The sequence below is a fragment of the Sinocyclocheilus rhinocerous genome, unplaced genomic scaffold (assembly GCF_001515625.1).
Source record: "Sinocyclocheilus rhinocerous isolate Xijiao unplaced genomic scaffold, SAMN03320098_v1.1 scaffold769, whole genome shotgun sequence".
Taxonomy (NCBI): Eukaryota; Metazoa; Chordata; class Actinopteri; order Cypriniformes; family Cyprinidae; genus Sinocyclocheilus; species Sinocyclocheilus rhinocerous.
The window spans coordinates 1,265,631-1,282,862 of NW_015636562.1; the positions used below are offsets into that span (position 1 = coordinate 1,265,631).

General features: G+C 36.5%; 1 protein-coding gene across 5 annotated transcripts in view; it reads right to left on the bottom strand.

Annotated features, from left to right (window-relative positions):
- Positions 1–1,114: 1,114 nt before the first annotated feature.
- Positions 1,115–17,232, bottom strand: part of LOC107747955 (centrosomal protein of 128 kDa) — a 65,524-nt gene continuing 49,406 nt past the window's right edge. For 4 of the 5 annotated variants that reach the window (XM_016562588.1, XM_016562589.1, XM_016562587.1 and 1 more), the window contains 6 exons: positions 15,699–15,748; positions 14,964–14,987; positions 13,843–13,920; positions 13,650–13,763; positions 13,431–13,539; positions 1,115–1,687 (listed from right to left, as the gene is read on the bottom strand). In XM_016562588.1, the coding sequence (XP_016418074.1) occupies positions 1,587–1,687; positions 13,431–13,539; positions 13,650–13,763; positions 13,843–13,920; positions 14,964–14,987; positions 15,699–15,748 (476 nt within the window). In that variant the 3' untranslated portion in view covers positions 1,115–1,586. The remainder of the gene's footprint in view (positions 1,688–13,430; positions 13,540–13,649; positions 13,764–13,842; positions 13,921–14,963; positions 14,988–15,698; positions 15,749–17,232) is intronic. The other variant, XM_016562590.1, reaches the window with a different exon arrangement.

A 17,232-nucleotide genomic window follows, 5' to 3' on the forward strand; every position in this document is an offset into this window, starting at 1 on the left:
TAGGAAAGAGGAGAAATAAAAAGCGATACTTATTGTATACATGATACCTATAAATCATGTCATTTTGCCATTTCGGTGGTTTGAGCAGTTAATTTCAGATGAAAGTCAATGAATCAATGCGACGATTCTTACGAATGGAATTTATATGAACTATAACTACTTTATATGAACAATAATGGACATTTTTTTTAATAAGGTTGGAGTACAACTGTTGCAGCAGAATATGGACAGTTCTTTGAGTATGCGTGTTTGTGTATTAAAGAAAATTAGACTGATGTCTCCAGGATAGTCCCAGCTGAGTGAGCCAAAAAAGACAACTGAAATTACTAAATATAGCGAGAAAATGTGAAGACACAGTGAAATGCTGTTTTATCATTCATGTTTTCGTGTTTTTAATATGAGTCAACTGTATGTCACTGAATCACATTTGAATGTATTTGACTAAACCTCGTTTTCAACCAGCATCCAACGTCATTCACAGCAGAGGGATGTGGGTAAGTGCCTGGCTGACATTAGTTTATATGCAGCCTAATAATCCTTTAATCCAACTGAGAGCAAAATGGAGAAAAAAAGTAAAAAGAAAAAAGAAAAAAATGTAAATGATCAGAGTCATTTGAATCCATCATTTGCACAGTCATGTGGCTAAAAATATTATGCTTTTAACAGTTCAATAGGTTTTCATTTAGTTTTGTATTTAACTTGCTTACTTTGTTGCCTTCTTTATCTAAATTATGTCAGTACTTCAAGGTTGCCCTTATACTTATTTTACCAGTAAAGTTCCTCATAACTTGCCAACAAAGTTGTTAACTACTAGCATAACAATGTCAATAATATGCACAGAATGAAAAATTATTTATAAATCAACTCAAATAAATCAGGAGATAATGAAAGGAGGAAGAATATAATTGCTTAATGCTGTTTCCACTAGGAAAGTGTTAAAGAAAGGAAGTAAAAAGCTTCTAAAGTGTGTACGACCTGCATTAAAATGAAGGAAACAATGTCATTTTATGTTTCATTCTGTAAAATGGTGTATCTGCACTGTATATGACAGCAGAATATGTCATGTGCATCCAATGTTGCATCTTGAGACAAAAGATTACAAGAGGTTTGTACAGTGACCATGTTTTAATTGGTTTCACATTCATCCAGGTGGGAGAATTACATTCACATCACATTCATTTTGCAGTTCCAGACTTGTGCCCTTTAGTTGTTTTTCTTTAGAAGTAAAAAAACATTAATTTATTACATAAACGGTATAAAAAAACAAAAATGTTACAAAAGGCACTGTAATTTAGCAGTCAGTCACATTTCATTACATTGATGTATAAAAAATGTAAATAGTAAAAAACAAAAACAAACAAAATATTTGTTTACATACAGAATTAGTTAACCATTGCTTGATGTTACAAAGTTAAGGTAAAATGATAACAGTAAATATTCAAAATTAGACATGTTTTCAAAATATATAGATTCATATATGTTATAGTGATCTAATCGGTCCAAGCATAAGGATCTGGTGGGAATCAGAGGTATTCATGAGTATTTATCATGAGTTTATCTTTACCGCCAAAAGTTTCAGCTGTATGCTACATGCTTGTGTGTTTGGAGTTTGCTCCGTTGAAGGTAGAAAAGTGCTCTTGGGTCAGACTGGATTCCAAATCTGGACTGGCAAGTGGCTTCTGTGGTGCTTTAAACAGAACAGAGAAAAAAACATAAGTGCAGAGATAGGAAGAGATATGTATGAAAAATTGTTGCTGTTTATATACATTAGTATATTCCATTAGTACTCAGAATACAGCCATACTCTGAAAAAAACACATACTGTATAGCAAAGTACATTTACATTTAGTCATTTAGCAGACGCTTTGATCCAAAGCGACTTACAAATGAGGACAATGGAAGCAATCAAAATCAACAAAAGAGCAATGATATGCAAGTGCTATAACAAGTCTCAGCTAGCTTAACGTAGTACACATAGCAAGGGTTTTTTAATTATATAATTATACAAAAAGAAAACAGATAGAATGGTAAAAGAATAGAGCAAGCTAGTGTTAAGAGGCCTTTTTTGCTTTTGGTAATTGTATAATAAATAAAAAGAAAAGGAATAGATAGAATACAAAAAAAAAATAGTGAAGCTAGTGCTAGGTTTTTTTTTTTTTTTTTTTTTAAAAAAAAACAAACATTTGAAAAAAAAAAAGAGGTAAATTGATTAAAAAAAAGTGACATTAAGACTTTTTACATTGTTACAAAAAATTGTTCTTTTGAAATTTCTATTCAAAGAATCCTAAAAAGATCTGTTTCTACAAAAATATTAAGCAGTTTCTTCAGTGCCATATTAGAATGCATATAATTATTTCTAAAGGATCATGGGATACTGAAAACTAGAGTAATAACTGCTGAAAATTCAATTTTGCCATCACAGTAATAAATTATATTTTTAAATATATTAACACAGAAAACAGTTCTTTTAAATTGTAACAATATTTCACAATATTACAGTTTTTACTGTATTTTTTTTTTAAAATCAAATAAATGCAGCCTTGGTGAGAATAAGGGTTTTCAAAAACATCTTACTGACCCCAAACTTTATCAATTTAAAATCTAAATATATTTAATTCATATTTGTATATACAAATTATACAATATTATAGAAATATATGCATTTAAGTATGAATGAAATATTTACATTTAAAATTGACATTTTTTCTTAACACTGCCTGCGATCTAGGATGGCATTTTCTGATTTAGCTTGTCACACTGCATTCTGGAATTGCCTCATGCACACATGATACTAGATTTGGGACAAAACATCTTATAACACAAAGTATCTTAATTTTAATTTATTAGAATAACTCCTAAAAAGGTCGCTTAGGTGAGCAGATCACTGAATTTAATAACAAAGCAATGGTGAAAAGAATATTAATAGGAAATTAGACTGAAATGAGGTGCATAAGAATATGTGGTTCATCTCACCAGTGCTATAGTGTTGTGACGCTGGTAGTCGTGGTTCATGGTTGGTGAGGAACACAGAGGCATTCTGCTGACTTATAAAACTCTCCAGTGCCGTGTCTGCGTGCTGATCCCGCTCTTGATGGCTGCTCTGGTGTCCATCCCGAGAGATCTGAGACACAAGTGGGTCATCCTCTGTCAGGTAGGCGTATGGACAGTACTCACGCGTGCGCGAGTAGATGTTGGCGTTGTCGTAGCAGTCTGAGCAGATGACTAGAGGGCCTGGCCCACCTAAAAAAAACACAGACGAAGGTCAAGATGGTCGACTAGTCATCCAACAACCCATTAGCCGATCAATGAGGTCAACTGGTGAGACAAACAGCCCACTTTGCAATGACATGAGGGCAAGTAAATGACAGAATATTCATTTTTAAGCAAATTAAATAATATAAATTTATGGGATAAATGTAAAATTTAACATTACCATTAGGGACATTTGCCTGTCCCTCTCTGGGTTCACTCCGGTGGAAGCTGCTACGTTCAGCAAAGAAAGAGCCCACACGACTACCCAGCATTCCATTAGCATCTGGATCAACATCACCGCTCACTTCTCCGTAACATACTCCTGCTGAAACACATCACAACACGATAGTATTATACATCCATCATAATGATATGTAGAAACTATACAAGTTGTCAAATTTACAGCCTTTCTAAAGAAATAAACTTTCTCGCTAGAGGAACACAGGGTGACATTACCATCAGTGCCTTTGTGGACGTAACCATTAGCATGAGACGGCATAAGCTGCTGGTGGCTTCCATTCTCTGAGTTACTGTAGCCCTCCTGAGGCTCGGACAGCGTACCCTGAGACGAGAGGTAACTGGGAATGTCCGCTGGAAGGTTCAACTCATCTGGAATACACCAACAGAGATTTATACATTAAAATTCATGTCATTTGTCTGCATAAATTTGTATGATTTCGAATTATTCAATTCTTGGTCCATGCTCAAACTGTTATAATGGCTATTTTAAGTAGTAGGTAGGGCTGTTGCATTTATTACATAATATCCTGACGGTGATTATTTGAAATTACTGCAATCACTGTGTAGTTTAAAATCAATTACTGGCATTCAAAAAAGGAAATTTTGTTGGAAAAATATGATTATTGTGGATAATAATCCTCTTTTTTTAACTATAATATTATATTGAAGCACTGGGTTAAAAGACCACTTAAAATGTATTATAATTTGAATGGACCAAAAAGGGGAATATTTTAAATATTACAATATTTACTATTTTTTACCTAGTAAACATTTATTTATTTAAATTACATAATATTTCATTAGAAAAATATAATATATTTAAAATAAATTATATTTTATAAAGACAGTATTTTCATTATTCTACTCTTCAATTTTTATTAAACACCAAATTATAAAAAGTAGTAAAAATACAAAATTTTTTATATTACGTTAAAATGTAAATAATTGTTAGACTGTTTATGAAAAACATATAATGTTAAATACTGTTGCATTAATTTTGCTTTAAAATCATAATATCCCAAATGTGATTAATAATCCAATCACATATTGCATTCAAAAAAGGGAATTTGAGAAAAAAAATATATATAAATATATGTTTCATAAATCACAACAGCTCTACTACTAAGCATTATTCTCTATTAATTAATTATCTATTAATTTTGCCTATTAACTAGACATTATATAATCATAATCATTATTTTATATAGTATATACTATTTTTCATTTTAGTTATTTAACTGATACATGCAAAATTATGCACTGACCTGTATTTGTTATGCTGTAGTCTTCATTCTTTCTCCTCATGTGATAAATGACGATGACCCACACAAGTGAGGTGCCGACAACGCAGCAGACGACCACCATCACAACAATGCCAACTGTTGTCCATCCGTCCTGACTGTATATGCTGGTCACCGGGTCACAGTTGGCCGAGGGTGAGACGCTGAGGTAGATATGACCGCGCTCTGTGCCGAGCGTGTTGGACATGATGCACGTGTATTTCCCTGCATCAGCAGGGTTGGCATCTACGATTAATTGTATAATAAATAAAAAGAAAACAAATAGATAGAATACAAAAAAAATATTTTTTTAAAGAAAACAAGCAGTAAATGAATAGAGTTTAAAAGGGACAAGTTTTTTTTTTTTTTAAGAATATAATTAGAATAGAGATTGTTAGAGTTAGAGGGTCAAATAAAAATGGAAGAGATCTGTTTTTAGCCGCTTCTTGAAGACGGCTAAGGATTCAGCTGCTCGGATTGAGTTGGGCAGGTCATTCCACCAGGAGGGAACATTTAATTTAAAAGTCCGTGAAAGTGAATTTGTGCCTCTTTGGGATGGCATAATAAAGTGACGTTCACATAAGAGGGCACATAAGTCTGAAGTAATTAATTTAAATAAAGGGGTGCAGAGCCAGTGGTGGTTTTGTAGGCAAACATCAATGCCTTGAATTTTATGCAAGCAGCTATTGGTAGCCAGTGCAAATTGATAAACAGAGGTGTGACATGCATTCTTTTCTGCTCATTAAAAATTAATCTTACTGCCGTGTTCTGGATTAATTGTAAAGGTTTGATAGAACTGGCTGGAAGACCTGCCAAGAGAGCATTGCAATAGTCCAGCCTGGACAGAACAAAAGCTTGAATATGTGAAGCATGTTCCGAAAGAAAGGGCCTGGTCTCCTTGATGTTGAATAAAGCAAATCTGCAGGACAGTTTTAGCAATGTGGTCTGAGAAAGTCAGCTGATCATCAATCACAACTCCAAGGTTTCTGGCTGTTTTTGATGGAGTTATGGTTGATGTGCCTAATTGGATGGTGAAATTGTGACTGCTATGCTGATTGCTATGTTTCTGAATGACAGAGCCTAGTGAAGCCATGTAGACAGAGAAGAGAAGTGGTCCAAGAACTGAGCCCTGAGGCACACACACTTACTTTTGTTGACAAGGAACAAAGCATATTTCTCAATATATAATGAGATTATATAAATTTCTCAATATAGACTGAGATATATTAATATTTCTCTCAAATTATGTCCATTATTTTCAGGAAATTCAAACAATAAATGCTGTTTTCATGGTCTTTGACATGGCATGACAGATCGCTGTATAAACGCCTATATATAATAAATGTTAAACGCTCAAACGGCGAAATAAACATGAATGAACATCTCATGCCTCCTCAATCAGTGTTTCAACCGCAAAAAGATGTCAATAAAACAGTGTCTACAGCTCAGCTAGCTAAATGAAGTGCGCATTTCGTGGAATATTAGATTATATACTCATATTTTACTTTACCTGTAAGTGATGTTTTAATTATTTAATATATGTTTAAAGGGGTCATATGATGTTGCTAAAAAGAACATTATTTTGTGTATTTGGTGTAATGAAATGTGTTTATGCGGTTTAAGGTTAAAAAAAACACATTATTTTCAACATACTGTACATTATTGTTTCTCCTCTATGCCCCGCCTTTCTGAAACGCGTCGATTTTTACAAAGCTCATCGGTCTGAAAAGCGAGGTGTGGTGTGAATGCCCAGCTATCCAGTGCGTTATGATTGGCCGAATACCTCAAGCGTGTGACAGAAATGTTACGCCCCTACCATACTGTGATGATGCCCTGTCAGGCCAGAGCGATGATTCAAAAACATGAAAACCCATTATAAACGAGGCATTCGTTGCATCCAGTGGGGACATAATTATGGATTATAATAACTTATACTGTCTTTTTACGCGTTGCGTTGCATCGCACCGTGTAAACATAGAACCATGTCTGCATTTGTGATCGGAGAGATGACAAACAACAAGCCCTCCTCTACACTGCCCAAAACTCGCGTTTGAATCATCAGTGGCAAAAAATATAAAAACTCTTTAAATATAAAAAACGTACTTACAGTCTGAGTCAGAACAGCCGGCATTGTAGTCTACTCCAGTGTTTCCCAACCTTTTTTTAGTCGTGGCACCCTTTGGAAATTTTAACAAACGCGGTGGCGGCCTAGAGTGAGCAGAGGCCGGAGGCTAGAGTGAGGAACGGCCAGAGGGCTTGTGTGAGCGGAGGCCGGTGGGCTTGAGAACGGCACGGCCGGCAGATTCCGGCAACCACATGTGACGACCCCGGGCTGGACTCCGCTTCGTCCATGGTGAAAGTTTTCCATGGGGCAAATGTTTACAGTATTTCATTAAATTAGTAATGTTTGTAAACCTGTTTTCACAGAAGCTGGAGTTTTCCACCAAAATAAAAGCTCAACTGAAGTTTCCTCCAAAATGAAAGCTCAAGGGTTTATCTCTTGCAAGCATGGCCTAAAATTAAGACACGCACAGAGAAAATACTGTACAGGCACAGCAAGCTCACTGTTCGGAAGAAAAATATAAATATCGGGGTGGGGGTTTATATTAATGTATTTCTGAAGGGAACTGACTTTACAAAAGTTTCGATGGCATTTTTTCCCTTCTTATCACTGCTGATCCATAAGCGCCACCTGCTGTCAGAGAGTGAATTTGCGTTCTCATTCAGCCTGTCTGTTTTTGTTTCGGTTTTTCATGCAGGTTTTATCTTTGTATCTTTGTTTGTATCGTGATTAAAATGCAGTGGTTGGTAATTTCAAATGGCTTTTTAAAAAATTAAATATGTTTAGTTGTAGTAGTAGCAACTGCCCGTTTTTTGCAAAAACAGTTTCATGGCAAGGAAAAATATTTATGGCCGGTAAATTTTCTGAAGTTACCAGCCACTGGCAGATGTGAAAGTTAGTTTTAGGCCCTGCTTGCAAGTGTAGAAATGAGGACAAAAGTATTGCAATTTCCCTACAGTAGAGTAAGGTAAAATAATATACCTGAAAAAAAAATCATTTTCATTTATTTCACAGTGCAATTGTTTTACAATATATGGCTATTACTATCATAGGAATAATAATATACAATCATTATATTATTATTTTATTCTAATTTGTTTGGCTTCCAAATTTACCAGTGAGACTGAGACACTATATCACAACTAAAAAGAGGGTTGAGTACCCTTTAAATTTCACCAGCTTTTGTCTTTTAGTTTGCACACTGTGACTGAACCTGTGTTGGAGCTCTTAATTTTGAATTCTCAAAGTGCACCAGATAGATGAATTTAACTTTAAAATGTACAAAATTTTCTTCCTGGGGGGCCTGCCCTATACATACAGCTACAAGTAATTGGTGTTAATCTGGCACCTGGTGCAAATTTTCTTAATTATATGACAAACCCTCTTTAACTGGCAGCATTCCTCCAATTTTCACTGAGATTGCAAGATGGCGGGCCGCTCTAAGGTGACTGAAACCCTGCGACAGGAGGTTGTCCAGATGAAGGCCAAAGGGATGACCCTTTCAACCACTGCAAGAGAAGTTAGTCATTTTAAATCTGTGATTTCTCGAATATTGTAGGCTTACAATGACACCAATTCATTCAAGTCACCCTAAAAGGCTGGCCGTCCACTTAAGACAAATGCACAAGAAGACAAGATAATGCAGAGACTCTCGATGGGGAATCGGTTCAACACTGCAGCTGGAATTGCTTGCCAGTTCAGTTCTGAACAGGGCATGGATCTGTCTCGGCACGTTTAAGAGAAGTTGGACCGAAAGTGCACTCTGCAGTGGCCAAACATCTCATCAGCAGAAAGAATCAAAAGGCTAAGCTCACCTTTGCTGAGGAGCATGTTGTGTGGACAGAAGAGAACTGGTCCAAAGTTCACTTTAGTGATGAAAGCAAGTTTAATTTATTTGGGTCTAATGAGAAACATTTTGTTCGGCATCAAACTGAGGAAAGACTAAAGTCCAAGTTTGTAAAGAAATCAATGAAAGGTGGAAGAGGATGTGTCATGGTTTGGAAGATGTTTTCTGCAGCAGGAGTTGGGCCTCTTAAACAGCTACATGGAAGGTGAATGCAAATGTTTACAATGCCCCCCATCACACTGCAAAACAGGTAAAACAGTTCCTTGAAGCTAAGAAAATTTAAATAATGAAATGGCCAGGCCAGAGTCCTGATCTAAACCCGATTGAAAATCCTTGGCGACAAAGTTATGTCTAAGAAACCCACTACAGTTACCAAACTAAGTGACTGGAAGAAGAGTGGAGGAAGATCATACCAGTGCAGTGTGAGATAGAGGTCTGCGCGGGACTATTTTTTTAGTCCCGCTCTCGCAAGGTTGTATTACGCACCCACCCGCTCCCACTATATATTCACTCTTTGTTCACCCACTGTCTGCTTAGAATAATTTTCTTCCCGACCTGACCGTTCCCGCTAAATTTAGATCTCGTTTCCAGAATCTCACATTTAAATTTCCTCTACTGAAAAAAAAGACATAGACTAACAAATAAAAGTGTAGTCTGCACAAAATTGTAGGCTATGTTATTTTATTCGTCTTGTCAAGAGTCTTGAATTTATTGACTTTTTACCACCGGTACAGCCTGCTCTGAGCATCGTTATGCACAGACCTCGCAAATAAAACGTGTGGCGCAGAAAGCATGCGTGCAGCGCATGCATAACAGTCCGAGTGCAGGCTGAACTGGTGGTCAATAAGAATAAAGCGCAGATATGCTGTTCTGAATGGATGTCGGGAACGGGATATTGTTAGACCGCCCACTCCCGTTCAAATTACACCAGAGTTACCAACCGCTACCGCGTTTTATTCTGGAATTTAATCACGCGGCACAAAAAATCTGGTCGGGTCTCGCGGTTCCCGCAGGAGAGCCGCGGGAATGCAGACCTCTAGTGTGAGAGAATAGAGATGTCCTGCAGGCAAAGATGTGCTGAAGTCACTCAAAGCAAGGGCCTCTATACTTCCTACTAATTTCTGACAGCTGTAAGCCTCAAAAATGTTAGTTGTTCTGCCATAGGTAGCCATATCACCCTGTAGCCCAAGATTGGTTACCTACTGAAGCTAAGCAGAGCTGAGCCTGGTCAGTACCTGGATGGGAGACCTCCTGGGAAAACTAGGTTGTTGCTGGAAGAGGTGTTAGTGAGGCCAGCAGGGTGCTCACCCTGTGGTCTGTGTGGGTCCTAACACCCCAGTATAGTGACGGGGACACTATACTGTCAAAAAGCACCATCCTTCGGATGAGACGTTAAACCGAGGTCCTAGGATGTCTTTTGAAAAGAGTAGAGGTGTGACCTCGGCATCCTGGCCAAATTTGCCCATTGGCCTCTGATCATCATGGCCTCCTAACAATCCCCATATCTACTGATTGGCTTCATCACTCTGTCTCCTCTCCACCAATAAGCTGGTGGGCGTTCTGGCGCACTATGGCTGCCATCGCATCATCCAGGTGGATGCTGCACACTGGTGGTGGGTGAGGAGATACCCCCTGACAATGTAAAGCGCTTTGAGTGCCTAGAAAAGCGCTATATAAATGTAATGAATTATTATTATTATTAAATGTTAGTTGTAATTTTCTTTTGTGCTACAGTGGTTACCATTCTCTAATTCTGATCAGTTTGTTTTCCACAAAGGTTTTTGTTGAAATGCCTTGGATATTTTGTCAAAGGTTAGTAGAACAGTGGTATTACTACAGCTAATAATCCTTGAAATTTTGAGCGATGAAGATTCTAGAAGAATCTAATGTATCATTTTCATGATCTATGTGAATATTAAAATCACCAACAATCTGGTCTGGTTCTATCATAATAGCTCTATGAACAGCAACTACTAAATGTTACTAGAGAGTACTAGAGAGTCTGTATACAGTAGCAAGAACAAAAGACAGCAAGAGATTTTTTACTGAAATTAGACCATATCATATTTAGTACAACCACTTCAAAAGAAGTCCTGACTTCCGGTTAAAGGGTCATGAAACCCTACACTACTTTTTCTGAGATTTTGACAGAGGTGTTTGTGTTGCACATCATAGAAGACCATGTTAGCATCCGTTAATTTTAATTACTGAAGAAAATGTGTTAATTTTGAGCTTTTTTTTTGCATTATTTTCATCTTCTGAGTTTAAAATAAGCATACAATAAGCGAGAGACGCATTCATTGTTTGCAAGTGTTTGTTTTTGCTTTCTAAGAGTTTCTGCATGGCATAAATACTCATCCATATACCTTTGCGTCTTCAACACAAACATCTTCAACACACTCGTCTGAGTGAAGAGTCTTTACAGCTCCTTGATACAACCGATTAAATGGCTTACATAAACACAACAAAATAAGACTTGAACGATACTAAAGATGGAACCACATTTTCATATATGTTTGCAATTCATATACGTTTTTCATTAGTATTTTGCTGTTTTTAGTAATTCTGAATGGAGCTGTGAAGTAGCAATATGCAATCAAGTGAAGACAGCTGGTAGAGTGGTCCTTTGGCATCTCCATTTGTTCTAGTTTTGTGTTACACCTTGACTTGTACTACTTGTGTAAAAGCAGTGTGAATTATACAAAACATTGCATGTGTGTGTATATACAGTTTGGTCTATATATATTTGCACACAATAACAATTTTAATTATTTTACCTGTTGACAGAAACATATTCAAGTTACAGTACTATAATAATGTATAATGAATATGGGCTTAAAGTGCACACTCTGAGATTTAATTTGAGGGTATTCTCATCAAAATTGGAGGAAAGAAATTACAGCTCTTTAATATGTACCCTCCAAAGTAATTGGACAATTGACTCAAAAGCTGTTTCATGAACAGGTGTGGGCTATTCCTTCATTATTTCTACATCAATTAAGCAGGTAAAAATTCTGGAGTTGATTCTAAGTTTGCCATTTGCATTTGGAAGCTGTTGTTGTGAACCCACATCATGCGGTCAAAGGAGCTCTCCATGCAGGTGAAACAGACAATTGTTAGGCTTCAAAATCAAAACAAATCCATCAGAGAGATATCAGGAATATTAGGAGTGGCCAAATCAACCTTTTGGTACATTCTGAGAAAAAAAACACTAGTGAGCTCAGCAACATAAAAAGGCCTGGAAGTCCACGGAGGGCAACAGTGGTGGATGATCAGAGAATCCTCTCCATGGTAAAGAAAAACCTTTTCACAACATCCAGCCAAGTGAAGAACACTCTCCAGGAGGTAGGTGTGTCACTGTCAAAGTCTACAATCAAGAGAAAACTTCACAAGAGCAAATAAAGAGGGTTCACCACAAGGTGCAAACAAGTCCTGATTAGACTTTGACAAAAAAAAAAACAAATCTAAAAAAAAGCCAGACCACTTCTGGAAAAGCATTCTTTGGACTGCTGAAATTAAGATCAACCTGTACCAGAATGACGGGAAGAAAAAAGTATAAAGAAGGCTTGGAACAGCTCATGATCCAAAGCATACAACATCATTTATGAAACATGGTGGAGCACTGTGATAGCATGAGCATGCATGGCTTGACAGAGGACAGAAGCAGCCGGAAGAATTCTGAAGTGCATAGGGATATACTCTCTGCCCAGATTCAGTCAAATGGAGCAAAGTTGTTTGGTTGGTGCTTCATAGTGGACAATGACCCAAAACATATAGCAAAAACAACCCAGGAGTTTTTGAAGGTAAAAAAGTGAAATATTCTGCAATGGCCAAGTCAATCTCCTGATTTCAACCCGATTGAGCATGCATTTCACTAACTGAAGACAAAACCAAAGGCAGAAAGACCCACAAACAAACAACAACTGAAGTCAGCTGCAGTAAAGGCCTGGCAAAGCATCACAAAGGAGGAAACCAGTCTCTGGTGATGTCCATGAGTTCCAGACTTAAGACAGTCATTGCCTGCAAAGGATTCTGAACAAAATATCAAAAATGAACATTTTATTTATGATTATATCTATCTGTCCAATTACATTTGAGCCCCTGAAAATGGGGGGACTGTGTATAAAAAAAATGGTTGAAATTCCTAAGCATTTTGTTATATTTTTGTTCAACCCTTTGAATTAAAGCTTAAAGTCTGGAACTGGACAAAAACTGGACAAAAAAATCAAATATATCAGAATAGAACTCTGCAAGTTTTGCGGTGAAAGTACAATAGACCTGCCACTTGTTCTGTTACCTGTAATGTTTCTTTGTTATTTCATTACCTTCATTTTATCTTTTAAATGCAATGCTTACATAATTGAACAATATTTGAAGGCTGCATGCTAATGTTTTAATGTATAATTTACCTATAATTCTTATACCATTAATAATGAATTAATTTCATTTATTTGATATTTTATCGTTTTTGCTATGGTAACGAAATTGAGAACTGTGAAATTTTACCACTATTATACCGCCAACTTCTGAAATTTTGGTACTGTCACAACACTAATTTCAGGTATGTCATTTTCAGTTCATGAGGGTGAAGGTTAATGCCACTATTAATTTGTTTCAATTTACTAGACGAAAATGAGAAATTATAACGATATACATCATATTCAAATTAGTGATTCAATTTTTTTGTCCAACAACCTCAGAACATGATTTCAACAAATTTTAACTGCAACTCCCATACTCCTGTACTCACAGGTGTGGGTAGACAGAGTGGTATCAGTCAGGAAATTGCTCTGACTGAGCAGAGATGATGTCAGACTAGTAAGCTGGAGACTCCGACAGGCTGCATCCAACTTCTCATCCTAAAATTAACAGCAAGATATCAGTCTATAAGATTCGAGAGTTAAGATCTAACCTTACACAGTAAGAAAATTGACCTGGACTGTGGACCTTGCCAGTCAAGCATTCATACCCTGTATTCCTGAATCCTCTTCTTAGATTCCTCAAGCTGATGCTGGAGGTTACCAACTATCTCCTTATATTTGGCATAACGTTGCTCCACCATTTCTCTCTGCTTCTGTGACTCCTGAAACCATATAAGCCAACCATGATATCTACTTTAGAGAGAAGTCAAATCTTAACCAAAACATCACTTATGATCTAACCTCAAGATCCTTGAAGTTTTCCAGCAAACTGAGCTTCTCAGGAACTGATTCCAGATGATCCAAGGCCAGCCTGGTGCTCTAGAAAATTAAAATGGTATTAATGGTGAAATTATTCTGTCTTTAATATTTAAAAACTTACAGTAGCTCTACCCTATTGCTGCGAGTCATCTGAATGAGTGCATCTCCCAGAAGAGGCAAGGGTCAATTCCTGACACCAGAGTGTTGTGGTGCCAAGCAATAATGATGTAAATAGACTGAGCTGTGAGTAAAGGCTGAAGCTTTTCAGGAGCTAATTAAATGTTTGTCAGGCAGCCGTAGCACATAATGGTGATTGATGTGGTAGGCGTCAGATAGCTTATTTTTCAAACTGCATAAATACTGCTGAGTCAATGCAGGCGTCAATACTTTTAACAAACGGCTGCATATTTCTTAGCCAAGTAATGATTTGTAATTCAAACATTTAACAGAAATCGTTACGCTTTTGCAAATAGTGTACTGAGGTGTGGAACATTTCAGCAATTTAACTTTGCAGACAGAATATTCTGGACCAAAATGCAGAAAGGGTATCTATGAATCAGCCTCACAAAGCTAAACTAGCTGCATTTCAGAAGTGCTTTTAAGGCACCAGAAGAATAAGATTTTAGTTCTAGTAAGTTTAGGTATTAGGTTTTTGTTCTATGTAAATTAAATGTTTCATCAGAGTCACTTTCTTGAGACTCAACATTAATCGTTTTGTGTCTTTTAGTCCATGTCTGTTGGTCTTAAGGTCTAGTTCATTATTATCTTTTAGATGCTGCACACAATGAAATTTAGACAGACCGTAAAATATAGATGGTTGCACGTTATAATATACTAGTGCTATGGTACCATCAAAATCCATAAACCTTAAAATACCGGTGGTGCCACAATATTTTCCAGTGGTAGTACTGTAGTAACAAGACACATGGTAGTATATTCTCTTATGCTGTACTCAAAACTGAACTGTGGTGGGGTGCATCTGTGGCTCAGATTCATCATCGGTATGTATTATTTGGGTCCAGTGCTTCAGATGCTGTTCACACAGAACATGTTCACACAGCGCAACAAAATCACACACAAAATAGTAAAACAAAATAGCCTACCATTTCAAGATCTACAATCCTGTCCTGGGGGGAAAAAAAAGAGGTGACTTTGACTGGACACAGGAAATTCAGTTCAAGTGAGTTCTAGAGGTTTCTAATCCATCAGTCAAAAGTAGCACTTGGTAAAATTCCAGGGCCAAGTGTAATTACTGACGCTGTGTCCTATTGTCTGGCAGCATGCTGCTGGTTTATTCTAAGGGGATTGATGCATAATAGAGGCAGGATAGTAGGTGCCTCTGTGGCACAGCAGATGTTCCAGAACTCAGTGGGTGAGGTTTGAAAGCATGCAGACAAGCCGGGGTAAGATGGTTTGATTACATGGCTACCACATGCAGGACAACTGATGTGCATGCAGGATTACATGAAGGTTATGGTTATGGTTACTTAAACCACCAACTACAGAGGAGATCGTGCGTGCGTGTGTGTGTGTGTGTGTACCTGGTATTCCCTACATAATGTCATGCCACAAGGATAGCAATACCAGTTCTTTTTGACCTTGTGGGGACATTTTTTTGGTCTCCATTAGGAAAACAGCTTATAAATCATACAGAATTAAGTTTTTTGAAAATCTAAAATAGGTAGGTTTAGAAGGATGGTTAGAGTAATGGGATAGGAAATATAGTTTGTACAGTAAAAAAAACATTACATCTATGGAATGTCCCCATAAAACATGGAAACCAGTGTGTGCGTATGTATCTAGCAGTGTGATATTTATACAAACTCCTTCACACTAACCTGAAGATTTCTCATCTCATCTTCCTTCTTGCGGCCCATTTCAAGAAGACCTGGAAGAAATTATCAACGAGTACTGATATTGAAAACAATCATGAAATGAATCATTTACGAACACTCACACAAAACCTTTGTGACTTATTCCTCTATAGAGCTCAAAAGAAAAATACCTGATGAATTCATGCTGCATATTGATATATTACATATTATATACATTTTTGGCATTTGTCCATTAAAAATTGGAAACTAAAAATAGAAATTTACTTAAGAAATAGAAATAAACAAAAGACATTATAACTTCTGTTTTAATATAATTTTCTTCAAAGGTAAATTTACTTTTTTTTTAGTCTGTTTCAGTTTTTACTAGAAATATGTGAAAAAAATCAATATACATAATATATAACATGTTGATGATATATAGCCATATATTCGTAATTGTTTCTCATTCTATTAAAAATTTGACAGTGGGCTTACAATTATAATTCAAAACATTCCTTAAAAAACAAGTCTGATCAAACACATTTGCTTAACATAAATACAAGTAAATTATATTTTAAGAATACAACAAAAGACTTCATAGTCTTCATGGTATAAATTAAATATATATTAAAGGGGTCATATGATGCGATTTCATTTTTTCCTTTCTCTTTAGAGTGTTACAAGCTCTTGGTGCATAAAGAAGATCTGTAAAGTTGCAAAGACTAAAGTCTCAAATCCAAAGAGATATTCTTTATAAAAGTTAAGAGTTAGCCACACTTTTCTGTTTTTCTTTTGTTGTTCGATTAACATTAATTATACAGACAGCAGGAGGATAATTACGCTGCTGTCACTTTATGACCTAAAGCACTGATTTGTATACTGACACACATCTGATTTCTTTCTCAACTGGTTATGTTCATTTAAAACCGACTGTGTTTATGAGGGCACTCCCAAAGATAGGTATTTTGACTTAATAAAGTATGTTTATTTCTCTGTTTAAGTGCAAGAAGACACAAAAGAGAACTCAATCCAGCAACTGTGCTGCTCACTGACACTGCACTGCTGAGACGCAGCTCTCTTTGTGTGTGCTTCGGGTGTGTGTGCAGAAAACTCAAGCAAGTACTGAATTGAGTCCTCTTTTGCATCTTTGTCTGCAAAACCAAAGCAAATTATTCATTTTCGTGATAACGCAACACTGGCCCAATCATTTCCATCAACTGGTCCAAGCTTCTTTAAATCTGACCCCAGGCCATTGGACAGTCCTTACTGTCAAGCCCGGTTTAATATATATTGTCGAAAATTATAAATTTAAGAATTTTCAAGTAACTCTTCATTAACATGGCTGGCTTAAATTTCAAAAACTCAAATTCAAGTACTTCAAACGTTCTAAGCACCTTGTACAAACCCTGGGGAGTAACTTTTGTTAAACTAAACCATCAGCAACGTTCGCTCTATGAATGCAATAATAGGCATTTACCATAGAAAATCAGAAGGAAGCTTAAGTGTAAAATTATTACCAAATTATCTTTAGCAGATCATGTTAATGCTCAAATAAGCC